General features: G+C 41.3%; 1 protein-coding gene across 1 annotated transcript in view; it reads right to left on the bottom strand.

Moving 5' to 3' along the window:
• The window catches only part of NPTN (neuroplastin), a 32778-nt gene extending 21911 nt beyond the window's left edge, over nucleotides 1-10867 (bottom strand). Inside the window, exons 1-3 of the mRNA XM_010831376.1 lie at nucleotides 10500-10867; nucleotides 5487-5658; nucleotides 2126-2220 (exon numbers count right to left, since the gene is read on the bottom strand). Of these exons, the coding sequence (XP_010829678.1) occupies nucleotides 2126-2220; nucleotides 5487-5658; nucleotides 10500-10827 (595 nt within the window). The 5' untranslated portion in view covers nucleotides 10828-10867. The remainder of the gene's footprint in view (nucleotides 1-2125; nucleotides 2221-5486; nucleotides 5659-10499) is intronic.
• Nucleotides 10868-17241: the final 6374 nt, after the last annotated feature.

The raw sequence follows: 17241 nt of genomic DNA, 5'->3' as shown, positions 1-17241 counted from the left end.
TTCTACCCCAACCACAATCAGGAGCTAGTTTCAAATATGATCCTGGGTCTATGGAAAACCTTTTCAAACTTACACAAGAAAAGTTAAATGTTCAGGCTTTACCAGACCAAACTATCCCTAACCCGAAAGACATTAAGTGTTCAGCTGTTTTCCATCCAGGTGTCAGGGGAGAGTAGGAAGAGAGAATAACTAGAATTCCATATGAATTTTCTTAACAGACTAACGTATCTGCCCAAGCTAGTTACAGAATATGTTTTAGCATTATATAAAACAGAATTCTCTTAAGGTCTACTTCTTTAAAATTAGGATGTTAATACCACCTGCCCAATCCTCCTCACAGGACTATTGTACAGTACAAATGCAACAGAGCCCAGTACATGCCTTCATTATGGTGAGATACTGTGTATGCTGTAACTTCCTCAGAAGACACTCCTGCCTGCAGCTTCAAGACCACTTCCCTGCCAAACAGAATGTGAGGAAAGATGCCTCTGGGGCATCTGAACCCCACCTTCTCAAGCAGCCACCCAACGGAAAAATAACCTCTCTCCACTCTTGAAAGTGCTGCATAGAAATCATTAACTCCTAATCAATATGATCAGAGTTAGTCAGGACTTGCAATTGTATGTAATTTATTCTTTAGGCTTGGAGAGCTTGATTAACTAGACACACCACTTTCCCTCCCTCACCTGTCCTGATCTGTTTCCTCTGCACTTGAACTTTGTGCCAAAGGCTCAGTCTGGAATGTTGCAGGGCCTTAACTCTCTTACGGAGGAGTCAAACATCTACCCATGTAGCTCATCTGGGTGGGGAAGGGCCCTCGGCTGGTTTAGAGAAAACGGTTTTCTCACACCTTCATCCTATGTTGAACAAATATGGCATTCTTTAAAAACAAAGATAAACCCAGATCTCTCAAAGAAAAGCCATGGAGTTAATTTAATCCAAGGTTCTCTGGTCTGTGTGGGCTGTAACCATGCCACTGTGACTCAATCCCTGCAGGCATTTAGAATTCAATCTAGCCACTAGAGGCACTGCCCATCCTTACGTCAACAAGGGCACAAGTCAGGGCAAGTGTCACCAAGACACTACTTTCATTTAGTAACACCATGTAATAGAAACTTTGACTGTGTCCAAGCTTTTTTTTTTGAGTCCAAATTTTTAGTCTTTCAAATATTTTAAGGAAAATCTGAATACCTGCTATAAATTAAGGAAAAGCTGAATACCTGCTACATGTAGGTCATTCCCATTTCCTAAATTTATCTTTCCAGTTTCTAGACATCACCCTATAGATTTAGACAACAAGTTTGGGTCCTTTCTAAGCAAAAATGAAAAGCCCTGGAAAATACCCTCATCTCTTCAGTCTGACCTCAAACAGTAGCCCTGCCTCTCCATGGTCATTTTATAAAATGGAAAAACGTGACGATGGGAGTCAAGACTTGGGTTCCATGCTATCATAGCATTGTCACAAACTGATGGTATGACACAGAACCAGTGTCACTTTTCTGGGTCTCAGTTGCTTCTTTGAAATAATACAAGAAAGTTGGGTTAAATGTTAGTTAGCTCTAACTCTTTTACAGTTCTACTGGCCTTCCGTGCAACTTCCAACTACAATCTCATCTTTAGATGCCATGCACCCAGAGGTTCTATTAAAATTCTAATGAATTATCTACAAATAGTTTATGTTCACCCTGCACACTGTACTTTGCCAAATCCTGCTGGCACACTGGAGATAACTACACAATATACTTAAAAGGCACTATTCTAAGAGCTTTACCTAAGGATGAACCATATGAAGCTGCCAACACTGAAGTATTTTTTGAACTACAAAAACAGCAACTTCAACTTATTTATTCCCTCTAACCAACCCATGTGCCATGTGGTAGGTTTTAAAAGAGAGGAAAACAGAAGCATAGAGAAGTTAAATAACTTGCCACAGTCATGCAGCCAGATGATGGGGTTTGGATTTAAACCCAGGCAGTTGAACTCCTGAGCCTTCAGTCCTAACCATAACATTATATACTGCCTCCCATAATGAAAACAAGAAAGCTTGAAGACTGGAAGCCCAAGCCAAGATAGTGTCTCAGAAGGAGAGTGAGAGGCTCACGCCGCAGCCTCTGTTGGGTTGTACCTTTTACTTCAATGGTGGCATTTGCTTTAGGAGCACTGAGAAACTGATACACACAGTGGTATTCGCCTGAATCCTCAGCTCTCGGCTTATTGATCCTGCAGAGATGAGAAGAAAAATCAAGTGAGGAAGCTGGGAACAGTCAAAATACACAATAAAAGGAGAATGAAAGGGGCAACCAGGGACCCTGCTCTCCAAATTGTGCCCCTGCATGCAACTCACTTCCTCTTAACTATAAGCAAAAACCTCCCTCTGTGTATTAATGATTTACTCCTTACTAGGTGCCAGGAATACAGAGATGGTCCCTAACCTTAAGATATTTCAGTCTATTGGAGAAATACACTACAAAAAAAGTCATCAAAAGAGCTGTAAAAAAGTACTAAAATCTACACTTAGATACAAAAGATGGGCCCATCACCAAAAAGTTCCTGCTCACCTTGTGGTTCCAGTCAAATGAATACGAGCAGAAAGAAAGCATCTGTTTCTGCACTTTCCTGAAGAGTTTGTTTTAGAGTTTGTTTTCCTATCCTGTATTTTAGTAGCATGCTTTTCAGTAAGTCTAGTAACAGAATAGGATCAGTGGGGGGAAAAAATATGCCATCAGAGCATCAGCCACAGAGATGCAGCTCAACTCTTCTAGGTACAGCTAGAACTCCAGGGCTCTGCATGATCTGGCCCTTCCCTAGTGTCATCTCAGCCACTTTCTAGCCCTGCAGGTCTCTTTTCAGTTTTTCAATATGCTGAACTTGTTCCTAGCTCAAAACTCTGACAAAAGATGCTCTGTTCTATAGAATGCTCATCCCATTTACTCTTCATCTCCCCAACTCCTCTTCCATCAGTCTCGGCTTACATGTCATTTCCTCTCACCCCCAATCTAAATGACATCCCTCTCCCTGACATTCTCTCATACTACACTGTAACCCTTCACAGCACTTATCACAATGTCTAATTATTTATGTGATTGCTTGATGAATGTCTGTTTTCTCAATAGACCAAGTTCTATGTGGACAGGCATTGTTAATTTGGTGCACAATTCTATACCCAGCACATAACGCAGTGCCTAGACTACAGTAGAAAAATGAATAAACACAAACAAGAGTGAACAACTACGCACAGATCCAGACCAAGTTGAGCAGAGTGAAAGGAAAGACTATGAGAAGTGTGTGTGATGAGAACAATACTTCTTCTGAATTCTAAAGGGTGATCCTAAACAGGCTTTCTTGGTCCTGAAGGTCAGCTTCTTATCAGCTAACTGCACACTGGCCTACATACACCGCTGCCCCAAACATGTGCAAAAATGCTAGTGTGTAATTACAGACAACAGAGAAACATCAGCTTCCAGATGAGAATATAAATATTGTTTTACTCCTACTCTTCTGCTTAACAGTTAAAACATGATACTTGTGATGACCATCTCCACTGCACTAGTTAATGTCTGAGAAAAACTCCTAACCTCAAAACACTGGCCAAACGCATTTATTCATCTTACCGTTCATCTCAAAAAAGAAACAAGAGACTATGGATGAGGAAAGACACACCCCACTCTCACAAGACTGTCTCAGCATACCCATGGCAGCATAAGATTCTAAGAGGAACCGTCAACAGTCTTCTCAAATTGATACAAATGACTATTCTTACATCAATATGCTCCCAACAAGAAAAGAGACACAAGTCAGTTGCTCTTAGTAATGTTCCCAGAGTTAGGAGGGGGAGGAGGAGAAGCAGCAGCAGCAGCATCTTCAGGGTTTAGATTTACTGTAGTAAGTTGAGAAGATGACTCCCAAACTAGGGGCCATGCCAGTGGGCTCAAAATCTCCCCACAACATTTCCTTCAACTAGCTTTTGGGAAGCAACTGAAGCAAATAAAAAATGTCCCCTGCAGGTTAAGCACAAGCACAGTTTGTGACAGGCTCCATGGCTGACTTATGAGATGGCCCAAAGGTCTCAACTGTTACTCTACAAAATGTGAGTTGTTACTCTACAGATTTCCCAAAACACTTGTGACAATGCAGAACACCCTGGAAAGCCTCAAATAGGCTGAGGGAAAAAGAAGAGGCATTCTATAAAATCAGGTTCAAACTTTATATAAAGTTACAGCTCAAAGCTTTAGGGGTAACATAGGGCAAGACCCAAGAGAAATATGATTGGATATCTGATATCTTTAAAGAGGTATTTTAAAAAAAAACAAACTTGCAAAATTAATGGGCAGATCAAGAATAGATGCCTTTTATTCCACCCAATATTGCTATTCAATTAACCTTTTCCAAACTATCAGGACATATCTCAGGCTATATTTCCAATTTTATATCAGAAGAAACTACAGTGGAAACAGATTAACTACCTTGTTACAAAATGGTATAGCACAACAGAAAAACAAACAAAAATCCCGAATGATCCAGATTCTAAAAGAGTCAGAAGACCTGGAACCTAGGCTTGGTTCTGCAACTTATTAGATACAGTATGTGGCCTTGCAAGGAGTCAAGTGTTATTACTCTTTGAGTCTCAGTTTTCTTACCTGAAAAAAGAGGAAGAGGATCCACAAATTAATGTGAGTCAATTATTTAACGGATATGAAATGATCTCAATTCTGCAAAATACTGCAGAACGTCCTTGCTATCACTGAATACAAAGGTTTTCCTGGTCTCACTCCAGTGCACTATTTAGTCGCACTGCATCATCCTGCCAAATAGGATTAGCTGATCCTTTTCAACTAGGAACAAACTATCCTGAAAGGTGAGGTGCCATGTGTTCTAGATATTTCAAAATGTACCAAATTCTCGGGTGCTGGATAACTTCAGCCAGCAAATATCCCCCTCTCACCAAAGGGTAATTACAGGGTACCATCCTTTTCCAGATCACTCGCAAACAGTCGGACACGACTGAGAGACTGAACTGAACTGAACTGAACTGAATGAGCCCTATATCCACTGGGCCTGATCAGGTTATGGTCATAATAAGCACTCCTAAAAGCTAACTCACCAGGAAATCTACTCAGTGGGAAGAATACTTATGGTGATCTTGCTCTAAGAATCCTAGATCAGATTTCAATCTGATTCTTCAAACCACTGGATTAAGTCAAGAGACCTGCATTCTAATTGTGGCTTTTTTACTGACTAGCATTACTACCCCAAGTTGCTGTTATCATAAGGAAGAAATATGGCTCTCAAACCTGGTTGCTCATTAGAAATTACTTGGAAATCCATGGCAATTCTAGCCTCACCCCAGATAAACTCTGTATTAGACTCTCTAGAGGAGGACCATGTGTATCATGGCTCTCCCACATAGCTTAATTACAGGTTATGAATGTAAAGTAAATTCAACCATGTACCATCTCATCTTCCCAGGAGCTGCTAGCCCCTCTCACCTGTATTCCATGTTGCTGGCATTCTTACGAGTGGCAGTCAGTTCTACCCCATTCTTTGTCCAGTAGCTGTATGTAAGGGTGTGAGAGTTGGAGGTGAGGTTACACTGCAGGGTAACAGAGGGCGCAGGGCTTTCTCGAATAATGACTTCTTCACTGGTGACAATCCTTGGTTCTGTAATAAGAGTGCACAATGATAGGAAGCCATAGTTCCACTCTCCGCAGCCCTGGCCTGAGAGTAGGATGGGGTAGGTTGGGGAGACTAGAAGAGGGAGGGCAGACAGGACCACATAAGGAATTTCACTTTACCACTTTGGAGGAAGTCAATAAAGGAAAAACAATGATTATAAGCAAATGATCACTAGCGCAGACAACAGCCTGAAGACCAGCTGGCCTAGACGTGAAAAGAATGGGAGTATTATGGATGCTTGTACTGGCAACAATTCACTTACGCGTTTGAATACCATCATTTTTTGAGATAAGAACCACCAACCAATTCGACTTCAATTAGAAAATCAGGCTCCACCTTGCAATTCTGAAGACAAAGGCAGTATCATTTAGATAACTAATAAACTTCCTATGGAGTCACTAGGCCTTGAAACAGTAATAGTTATAGTTAGGCAATACATGTATGGCTTTCCCACATTTAAATCTGATAAATCTATGGCAAACCAGCCATGGCCATTAATTATGCAGAAAAAGACAATATAGATCTTAAAGACAAATCTCCTACTGAAAGTCTATTGCATTTTCCAAATTTTGCCGAGAGAAAATTCCTAAGGAACCAGCAGTTCTTCTCTCCAGCCCATATACTCCAAAGACAGAATATTTTCAGAATTGCACTTTAAAATATTTTTCATTCTAAGATAATCATAACTAGAATGTAGTATATGCTGGTATTATGGGCTCCTAGAATTTTAGAGCTGAAAGGCTCTTAGGGTTCAATGAATCCCAGTCTTTAAGAGCTAAAAAGGTAAAATGACTTGTGCAAGGCCATAATTATTGTTAGTGACAAAGCTGGGCCTAGAAAACACACCTGATCAAATTCTTTATTCCTCCCCCTCCAAGCCAAAAGTACCCCCATAACACTTTCCACCCTAGAGAAAGTTATATACTTCATCCTCGGGTTCTACCTAGGCTTACATAACCTGGGATCACTCATTTAGTATCTACAAAAATAACCTGTGTCAAATGTTATAATACACTGAGCAGAAATATTTTAAGGCACACTGTATCAATACCATTCCTGAAAGGTTCATCTTTACAGCACTTTGAATTCCATCACTATATTAAAGTCAAGAAGTCTGTGGTCTTTTCTTGTTACTATTTTTAATCCTTTCCCATGGTTAGCTCTTTTTCTACTTTAGGTCAATCATTCTCAAGTACAGTTAAAATCTTTTCCAATCCACAATCAGAGATATTTGCACTTTAACTTTTTTCCCAATTATTTCCTAGAAATCCTTGACTAACTTTTCATTTTCCTGCACCTAGCTACTTCCTGTCTACAACTCTCTAGCAGCTCCCTGACACCATTTTATACACATATAGTGCTGACTCTATAATTCTTAAAGACAAAACTCTCTCTCTTCACTTGAGCCAAGCTTTGTTCATTGTGCAGGAAGGGGGAGAGGACGGAGAAGTCATGGGACACTTGAAAAGTGTAATGCCCAAGCACCTCCTAATCAGTGTAACATTTCTGACTGTAGAGCTCATATTGTCAAAGAAACTTGTGATAAATAAAGCAAATCCTCAAGTTTGCTCAAGTAAATTGGTTCTCATTATTTTACAACTTTGGCAAAAGGATAGTGGTTATCTTCCAATCAGCACTGGTCCTTATCGGTAACACCAAACAGGGTCTCTATGTACAGATAATGGAGGCATAGCAGCCACTAAGACAGAAGCAGATGCATGTAAACACATTAGCGCAGTGGTGTCCCATGGTTTCCAAAACACACTGGACAGAAGCCAAATCCCTGGGCCTTAAGTCGAGCAGAACAGCTGCAAACCCTGCAATGGAAGGCGCACATACACCATCAGCAGAAAGCATCACAATTCCAGGAAAATCAAAACCAAGCAAAAACAAAAGAGATAAAGAGAACCAGTACTCCACAGAAATTAAAAAATATAAAGGCAACATTAAAACCCAAACACACTTTTAGTTTTTTTGCTGAATTTTTACTATCCAATTTTATTTTCTGTCCCATTTGGGACTCATCTTCTGGTTCTTCCTCTCAGACTGCACTGAGAAAGGGTAAACTTTGAGGCCAAGAGCTTCAAGATGTTTAAATTATAAGGAGGCCAAAGTAAATGCTACTCTTACCTGTGGTGATGCAAATGACCACGCAGCTCAGGGAGATTAAGAAGTTGATGAAAGCAACCTGGTGAACTTTCTGCCAAGAATTCTCAAAAGGCAAAGGAAAGCACATTTTCCCTTAGGTGTTAAAGATTCAGGAGAGAGTCAGCAGGGAGCAAGTCGATAATTTTAATAGGTTTAAATATGATTCTGCACCATAGGAGGGTTGTGGGGTGGCATAACCTCCCTCCTATAATTGCTATATATGGAAACCGGTACTAGACCAAGTTCTTTGGTCACAGTGCCACAACTGCATTCTGCACCAGGATGAAGGTGGGGCTTTTATTTCCGATCAAACATTGGTGGTTGAGCATTACTCATGACAGTCCAAGAGAGATGAACATTTAGGAGAAGCTCAAAATTCTTACCTGCCACTTATTCCTATTTAGAAGCACTGGTTCAGAGACCCTTACCCTAGTCATCATTCATATGTAGAACATGCTACAGACAGAGAGAGAACCTACAAACTGGGCACACTTCTACTGCCAGGAGGTCATTCTTAGAAAATCTCAACTTGCCCTTGGAGACAAATGTCATTGAGGATGCTGAATCATAAAACAGTCCAATTAGAGTGGAATTCAGGGTGTTTAAAAAGTGAAGACGATTAGCTCTCTGAATCAGTTAACTAGGATTAACTGATTTATAGGGAAGTCTGGGGAGAATCTAAACTAGCCAGGGTTTGGTTCAATCACATGCAGACACCCTTAAGTTAGGAAACTTATTTCTAAGTAAACTGGGAGACTGCTATATACTCTCCAGAATGAGAGGCAGGTACCCCAAAGACTCATCTTCTTTCAGCCCCAAGGTATGACCTTTTAACTATGAGTCCACCTGAGTCAGGCTCCTACAAGTACAAGTACCAAATGCCCAGCCCAGTCCATGCCTACAAACTTCTGCAGACCTTTGTGGCCATTTGGGTAACTCTGTTTTTACAAGGAAAGGAGCATGGGGGCAGGAGAAGGAGGCGTGCAAGGGGAAAAAAAATTATTAAATAAAAGAAAAATCACTGGGTTAATGTTCCCCATTTTCACATAGACAAAGTTTTCTTTTTCCCTTTCCAGAAGCAGGTTCTCTGATTCAACAGGGCCAACTGCAGCAGCCTCTTCTACCTCTCCTCGAAGTCCTCTTCATAGGCATCTCCTGAGCTGCTATAAAGAACAGACAACTAACTTGCTATTTTCCACAGAAGGAGATTCAAGACCCATTTCAGATGACCTCCTGTGTTATTGCCAATATCCTCATAAATGTATTTTACTGTTTTTATTTAATCTAAGTCAGTCAGTTCTTTAAACCAGAATTGGCTCTAGGGGCTCTGAGTCCCTGAAAAGAAGGTGAAAAACCCAGAGGATCTTTCCTCAATTACAATCAGGACAGATGTGCGTTAAAACTCTTCCTGGCCAGAAGCACTGGCTCTGTGGTAGCTTCTCCCTCCCTCTCCTCCCTACCACACAAGCAGTAAACACTATTCAGAAAGAGATGGCCACAAAAGCTCCTGTGTCTGATGTCTCACTTGTACCTGCTACTACAGGATGAAGAGAAGGGTTCTGAGTCAACTGCTCCGCTCACTCTTACCACTCAGAGGAACACGGTTAGAATTTAGTTTCCTCTTTTTCTTTTTTCAAGACATAAGAAAAGGCCAGTATGAATGGCTTCCAAACTACTTCTGGGGTTGCCAGCCTCTGGGATGACAGGGTGGCACTGACTACTGTGCCAATAGTCAGTCATCAAACTGTCAACAGATCCAACTCTGACTTTGAAACAGTATGATGGGATTTAAAAGAAAAATACTTTGCAGCTTAGTGTCACCTGGTTCCTAACAGCAAGACATATGGAGGAAATCTAAGGCCACTGCTCTTTAGAGAATAGGAGACTAGATGGGCAGGACCATGAGGAATATACTGCTGCAGTGGGGGGCTGTTATCAGAGAAGCACATGCCACTGTTTTAGAAAAGAAAAAGAGCTAGAACTATGGAAATATCCAAGCTTACATGCTACCCAACAACCAAAACACATCACCACACCACACCCATGGCAACATTCCCATCATAGACAGGATGACACCAAGTCACAGTGAGGGAAGAGGCTGGGCAGACACAAACTTAAAACCATAGAGGTGAAGGCAGCTACTCAGAGAGCTTCAAACAGATGCACAGAGAAATAAAAAATAGTTAGATTGGGGAGAGAAATAAAAATAGAAAGGCACCAGATAATAAATCAGCAAAGGATAGCAGGAACCCTACTACAAAATTCAGGGGGAGGGAAGGAAGCGATCCGACACTGCCCTGGTGCGACTGCCTGGCTTCGTGAGTTTCGAGGGTTTGTGTTGTTGTTGTTAGCCTCCCCAGTTCGCCCTCCCCACCTCTTCCCAATGCAGGTGATTTTGGACAATCACAGATTTTCCCAAGTTCTTTGTTCCTGAGGAGAGAGACACAGAGAAGGGTTGGGGGTAAGGGAGGTAAAGAGGACAGCAAAGATACAAAAGAAAAAAAAGTTGCCACAGATATTTTCATACACTACAACCAGAAGGGTCGTGGGTTTGAAAAAACGAAGACAAGGGGTGGGGTGAGTGATCATACTGGGGAAGAGGGGAAGGAAGCAGAGGGAAGGGTCAGCGGGCCACCTCTAGTGACTACAGTACCACTACTGTAGGGTGCTGGACTCACTCTGAAGCACGCTTATGGTAGCCTGGGCTCGAATCCATGTTATGGAAGGGTTTTGCCTCAAGTCATTCCTCTTGGGGTCGTTGCTGGCCCTGCACTCGTAAGTCCCAGAGTCCTCCAAGGTGAGCCGGGTTATTCTCAGCACACTCACGCCGTTTGCCCCGTAGGCGGTGTTTACGGTGACACGGCGCTTCCGAGCACCGTCCCACAGCTGTCTGAAAGACTCTGCCCGGTTGACTTCTGCGTACCACCACTGGATCTCTGGCGTGGGGCTCCCGACCACGTCACAGTACAGCTCAAAGGCGTCCCCAGTGAGCTTAGTTTCTGACATGGGCGACTTGACAAACCCAGCTAGAGGGAGGGGGAGCAGGAATGCAGTGACAGGCCAATCAGAAAAAAAGAAGAATCAACAGGTGTTAATAGTAATTTAAAGAAAAGAAAAGAAAAAAAGCAAATGAGTTGCAAAGAACAAAAAGAATTCATTTTTAAACTATAAAGAGACAGTAAATAGCATTTCATACAAGCTTTTAGAAGAAGAACCACCCTGAGAAGCTTATGAAGCAAAGGCAGGCTAATTACAAGCTGGGGCAGCCCAGGTGCTGGCCAGGCAGAAGCAAGCCCACTGGAAAGCATTTTAGCAATGGGCCCAGCCAGTAGGAATGAGAAAGCCTCAGGTCTCAGGGAAGTCTCTTTCCATAGAACACAAACCATTACCTTTTCAAACTCAGGCAAGTGATGAAAGATAACTGGAAGTGGCAATAGGTTTATATGCCAAGTCAGGGTCTCTCTTTTGGATGGGTGAACACTTGGTTAGAAATGCAATGTCTTTTATGGGTCACAACAAGAAGCGTTAATGACCTATTGACACCTTCTTTTGGGAGTCAGAGTCCAAATCTCACCTGAAAGGCTAGCAAATTTCTCACTCATGCAGGATCCTATCCTGAATTCAGGTTAGACTTTCCCCGCATCCTCTTCTTCCGTGGCCCATGGCAAACAAATAACCCCGTTGTTTGTGAAGCAGCCTCTATCTGAAAGCAAATCCTCTGGTACAGGAGAGCAAGACAGTCTGTATTTCAGAGTGAGAATTACTATCAGGGTCAGCTCAGGAGTGGAACCAACAGTAACTCAACTTATTGCCAGTGTCTGGAGGGACTATTCCCTCCACAATCCCATAAATTTATAAACCAGAAAAATCTCCTGAAAAGTCAGTCTTAAAAATAATCATGACACAAAAACCGAACCAGAACAACAACAACAAAAATCCATGGCATCTGACAGGCTCTCTTCACATTATTTAGCTGCCTGGTTCCTAGAGGCCAGCTCAAAATGAAAACTGTACAGTGATGTATTAAACTAAACTCTACGGTGAAGGCTAGGCCTCACCAACATTGCCAGGCATTGCACAGGAACTAAAAGTTGATGTCTGCTTTCACTTGCCCATAATTTGAGGTTACACTTGCATAAGATAAGGTGAGAATGGCAAAGAGAGAGCCAAAAAAAAAAAAAAATCCAGACTTATTGGAACAACTTGGAATGGAGTCCATATCACAGTGCAAGCATACTCTCTCTCACCCATTTACTCCATCAAGGGTCCATTCAGCATTTCTACCAATTCAAGCTAAAAGGTACTAATAATTCAGTATCTAAAGTACAGGCAAGAAGCTAAAAGAGGGTACTCTGATTCGCCGGGCAATTTCTCTTAGGCCCAAGCCAGATCCTCTGCAATGAGCAGAGTAAAGCCAGTATCTACTAACATCAGGTTAAGAACATTTCAGAGGAGAAGTATGAATTAAATAGAACAGTTTCCCTATAGACAAAAAGCCAAGGATATAATGGGATTGCTGAACATGGAGGTTGCTAAGTGGAAATTTTTCTGTTTATATCCACAGCATATTTGCCTTTGGAGATAAACTGTACACAATGGACCTCAGAACCCAATGGGAAATACTACACTTACTCAACTAGAGGTCAAGAACTCCAAATTCATACTAGTCTTTGAACTGATATAAGATTCAGAATCTGGGAAGGATAGGAAAGCAGTCATTAATAGCCTCAGATTAACTGTTCTGCCTTCAAAATGACATGCCTAAACTACCTTTTGAGACCGATATCAGTTCCTTGAAAGGAACTAGTTATGAGGTGCCAAGAAGCCAAAAATATATCATTCTCAAGTGCAGGGGAAGTTTCAGAATTCCGGAAAGAAGACACCAAGCCACTGCATGAAAGGCTGAGCTCACTTCCACATAAAAGGGTACCCAAGGGGACTTCCCTGGTGGTCCAGTGGCTAAGACTCTGAGCTCCCAGTGCAGGGGGCCCAGGTTCGATCCCTGGTCAGGGAGCTAGATCCCACATGCTACAACTAAGACCAAGAGCAGCCAAATAAATAAATAAAATTAAAAAAAAAAAAAAGGGTACCCAAGGAGCTATGCTTTAGCTTTCACACTACCTTTTCATTCATTTTACTACTGGCTCAATCACTAAAGAAAACTGTTTATCAGTAAATCCCTAGAAAGCAGAAAAAAGTATTATTCTCCTTTAATCATACTCTTGATCATTAAGTGGAATTCACAAATGCTCTTATTCTCACATTCTCTGTGAACTGGGGGAGTTTATGTCCACTTGAATGATGTGATAATGTACCTAATTATGCTCTAGAAATATGTTGTTAGTGGATTTCTCCTTTTTTCTCCCTTCTTCTGAATTGCACTTCAAAACAAGCTTAGATCTAAGCCTATTCAATTTATTGACCATGCTATGTAGAAGGAATACCTGCAAGTATGTCCAGAACCACCAAGAACCCATCCAATTTCAAAATAATCATAAATCCCAAGACACCACAATTCAAAGACAGTGGAGAAACAGTCTGAACACAATTCTCCACTGCCCAGAACGAAGAAAGTCACTCAAACCAACACTGCAACTTCTGGACAAGACTTACTTCTAAGGAAGTGCTGATCTGATTTAGTTTTCTACTTGTATACAGGGAAGGGGACCAAGTCGATAATGTTCCTTGATTATTGACTAGTAAATTATATTATATATATTCAGGGCTTCCCTTGTGGCTCAGCGACAGAGAATCTGCCTGCAATGCAGGAGACACGGGTTTGATCCCTGGGTCAGAAAGATCCCCTGGAGAAGTGAGTGGCAACCCACTCTAGTACTGGAAAATCCCATGGACAGAGGAGCCTGAAGGGCTACAGTACATGTGGTTGCAAGAGAGTCAGCTAAACAAAAACAATGATATATATTTAAGCAAACTTATCCAAAAGCAAAAGTAAAAATCCCTTAAAACAATGACAACAAACATCTATCTGTGCTCTTTGAGGCTATTATTTTTTATTATTATTAGACATGTATATCATTAGATAACATTTTTTAAGTATGTGTTATGTGTTAGACAATGTGCTAAGCACTTTTATATTATCTCATTTAATCTTCACAACATAGCACAGATGCAATTATAATCCCCTTAGAAGATGTGGAAACCAAAGCCCAAAAAAGCTAAGTACTTTTCCCATAGTTACAAGCTAATAGTGAAAGAGTAGACTGGAATTCAGGTGTGTCCAAAGCCAAAGTATGGTCTCTTAACACCACAACTGCAGTCAATGTGTCTCCCTGAGCCAGAAAAGTTATAGATATTTTGGTCACCACTTAAATATAATTAATTAATTCTGGCTATGAAAAGTCAAGACTCCTCCACTGGAACGTGCAGCACACTATGATGACTACCTCCTTAAAATTATAATCCTATTAAAGAATGGAGACAGAACAGCACAAGGATCAAAGAAATCCTGAAGCAATTATGTGAACGTGAGTGAGTGGGGGACAGCAGGGGGTGGGGGAGGGAGGTACGAGACGACGGTGAGAAGGGGTAGGGAAGAGTGAGAAAACAAAAGATGGTTCAGAAGCAAGACTTCCCCCACAGTTCTGATGATTCTACCACTCTGCTCTTAAGAAGCCTAGCTTCATAGGAAGGAGCTTAAAAGACATTAAAGGCATTTCTCTAGTGTTGTAGTTAGTGGCCAAAATACTAAAAGGCAGCACCTGAAATTTTTATGAAACAGCTTACAAAGTCCTTTCACACATATCACATTTCATTTTCTTCACATAAATTCACAAGGTTCATAGGTCAAGTGCAGAGATAGGTTCATGATTTGATCAAGATCACTTAGGTAGCTAATCCTGAGTGGAGTGAGGATCAAAACAGAGGTCTTCAGCTTTTAGTGTACCGTTCTTTCCAAAAAAAAACACACTGCCTCTAAATAAAACAAGTAGGGAATTCCTTGATAGCTGAACACTCATCAAAAATCATGAAAACAATTCTATTTCTCCTCCTAGCAGTAGGGAAAAACAAAACAAAACAAAACCAATGCTCTCTCTATACAGTACTGTGGAATCACGGCAAGGCAAAGTTATTAGCAACCATCTACCTCATTATCCATCCAAAATTAGCTCCAATTCAGGAGAAGAGAAGAACCAGCTCTCAGCAGCAGCAGGAGGCAAGGCACCTCACAGCGTGACTCACTGCCCTGCCTTTCATTACCAATGGCTTTCAAACAAATACATGCCCTCAACATGAGAGCACACACTGCTCCAAGTCAGGAGACCAGGAAAAGCATCTGTTTGATTTCCAGGTCAAAGCTCATCCAATATTTTGGAAAAAGCCTAATTTCAGAAAAACAACCTCTGGCCCCCCCTCTACCACCATCTCCAGCCACTGTAATAGGTAACTAGGCTCAGAACTCAAACAGGTTTGACAAAGTACTAATATCAGTTCCTTCAGTTCAATAATGATAAAGAGGGAAGCCAAAGAATGGTCACTAGCTTTGTGGGAGGGAGGAACTAGAAGCTGAGGGTGGAGGAGGGTGGCAGGCATAGTATTAAAAAATGAAGACAGTAAAACCAGGAAAAGCCTAAAGTAAAACTGTAACTGGGGATGGGACGAGAAGATGACAGCTGGGGCTAGCAGCCGGAGAAAAGGAGGAGCTCTCTGGCAGGGAAAACTGAATGTGTAGATATGTAGCAGAGGGTGAGAAGAAGAAGGGAACACAGAGGAACAAGTTGAGCCCAATCCCAAGAAAACTGCTTTTACATATGCCCTAAGGAAGCAAAAATGCTATCCTAGCCCCATACATGAGGGACCATCAGTGATTTTTTTACAGCCAATATTCTCATTTTCCTCCAGGGCTATCAGTGAACAGACAGTAAGACTCACTTATATTCCTCTCTCAGCTGACTACTGCCAAGGCCGGGCCTTTAAATTTAGCCTGTTTTTGTCACCTTTTTCTTTAAAAAAAAACAAAAAAAAAAAACAGCTGTTCTCTTCAAGCCCCTCTCCATTACTAATTCCCTGTGGGTGGCTCATGCTGTTCTTTCCTTCGTGCCTCATAATAAAGAGGAAATGACAGCCAAGGACACAAGAGAGCTGCTCTCACCTTCCCCCATTCACTCATACCATGCACCCCAAAAAGCAGACAGACTCTGAGCAAGACAGACTGGTATCTAGCTTTGGTTATAGGTATGGTATTTCAAATCTAAGTGACTCTTAACTGCAATAAGCCTGCCTGTTCTTACTGCTTATTTTAATCCTTCACACTATCCCTCAACACCAAAGATAGGTCCTAAGTCCACAGGCACTCATTCTGTGTGTTAAAACCAAGTGTAAGGCAGGCCTGAGGCCCTGAGAGTGGATGAAAATGGGATAACCTCATTCTCCACAGCAGGAAGGAGGTATACGGGTCTCATTTCATGGACCAGTCTGATCTGTAGGTGAGAGACAGCAACAATTACAAAGCATTTTCCAAAGTCACACCTATTCCTTTCACAGCTACCTCTATCAGGGAGTCATGACAAAGGCTTAGAAAGTAAGATCTTCTCCATTCACCAGCTTCTAATCCAGGGCCATCCTTTATTCTGAAATTATAGCATCCAAATGGCTAAAACAATCTGTTTTGGCATATTTTAGTCAGCCTTCTGTTTTGAGAAATAGGAGACTATGTAGTTTAGTGGATAAAAGTAGCAAACTCTAAATCTGGATTACTTGGAAGTGTTGTCACCACTTGTATGACCTTAGGCAAATGACCTAACCTCTGAGGTTCTCCCTAATCTGTAGGCTGGACTAATAGTAGCAACCTCAAAGAGTTATTGTGAGGATTACTTGAAATTGACATACAGCTTAAAACAGTACCTGGCACCTAGTAAGCACTCAATAATGTTAGCCATTATTCTATGTCTCCATAGAAATTATGCTGAACAAGCCATATGCAGCAGCCTTCAGCACTGTTCCAACAACAGTCTGGGAAGTAGAAATTTTCTCTTAAAGGAGCTCCAACTTAGAATCCAACTTCATCAATAAACCGCAAAAAATTAATTTTAACCTTAAAAATAAGAACCAGAATGGAAATATTAATTGCAGAAGGCAATGAAAAAGTTGGGTATTCTTCATTCCTTCCTATCCTCGGAGCAAACTAAAAATAAGGGGAGTGGTAACAGAAGTGTGGACTCAGGGAATTAGCAGTTATGACAGAGTTACAAGTCATTCAATCTAAGATAATGTGAACAATATGGAAAGCCCAAAAGTAATGAGAATAAAAAGAGGCAGTACAAGATTCTCCTTTAAAAAAACAAAAAGTAAATTAGCCTACTAATTATAAATTAAGCTGCTTGGCAACGATATATGGAAAGATACTGGATATCAGGCAGACCAAACTGTAAATTCACAAAAATGTCAAATAAAATGGTAGTT

This window comes from Bison bison, unplaced genomic scaffold (assembly GCF_000754665.1).
Source record: "Bison bison bison isolate TAMUID 2011002044 unplaced genomic scaffold, Bison_UMD1.0 scf7180017864526, whole genome shotgun sequence".
Taxonomy (NCBI): Eukaryota; Metazoa; Chordata; class Mammalia; order Artiodactyla; family Bovidae; genus Bison; species Bison bison.
Note: the sequence above shows the minus strand (reverse complement) of the source record. Positions and strands in the feature narration are given on the sequence as shown.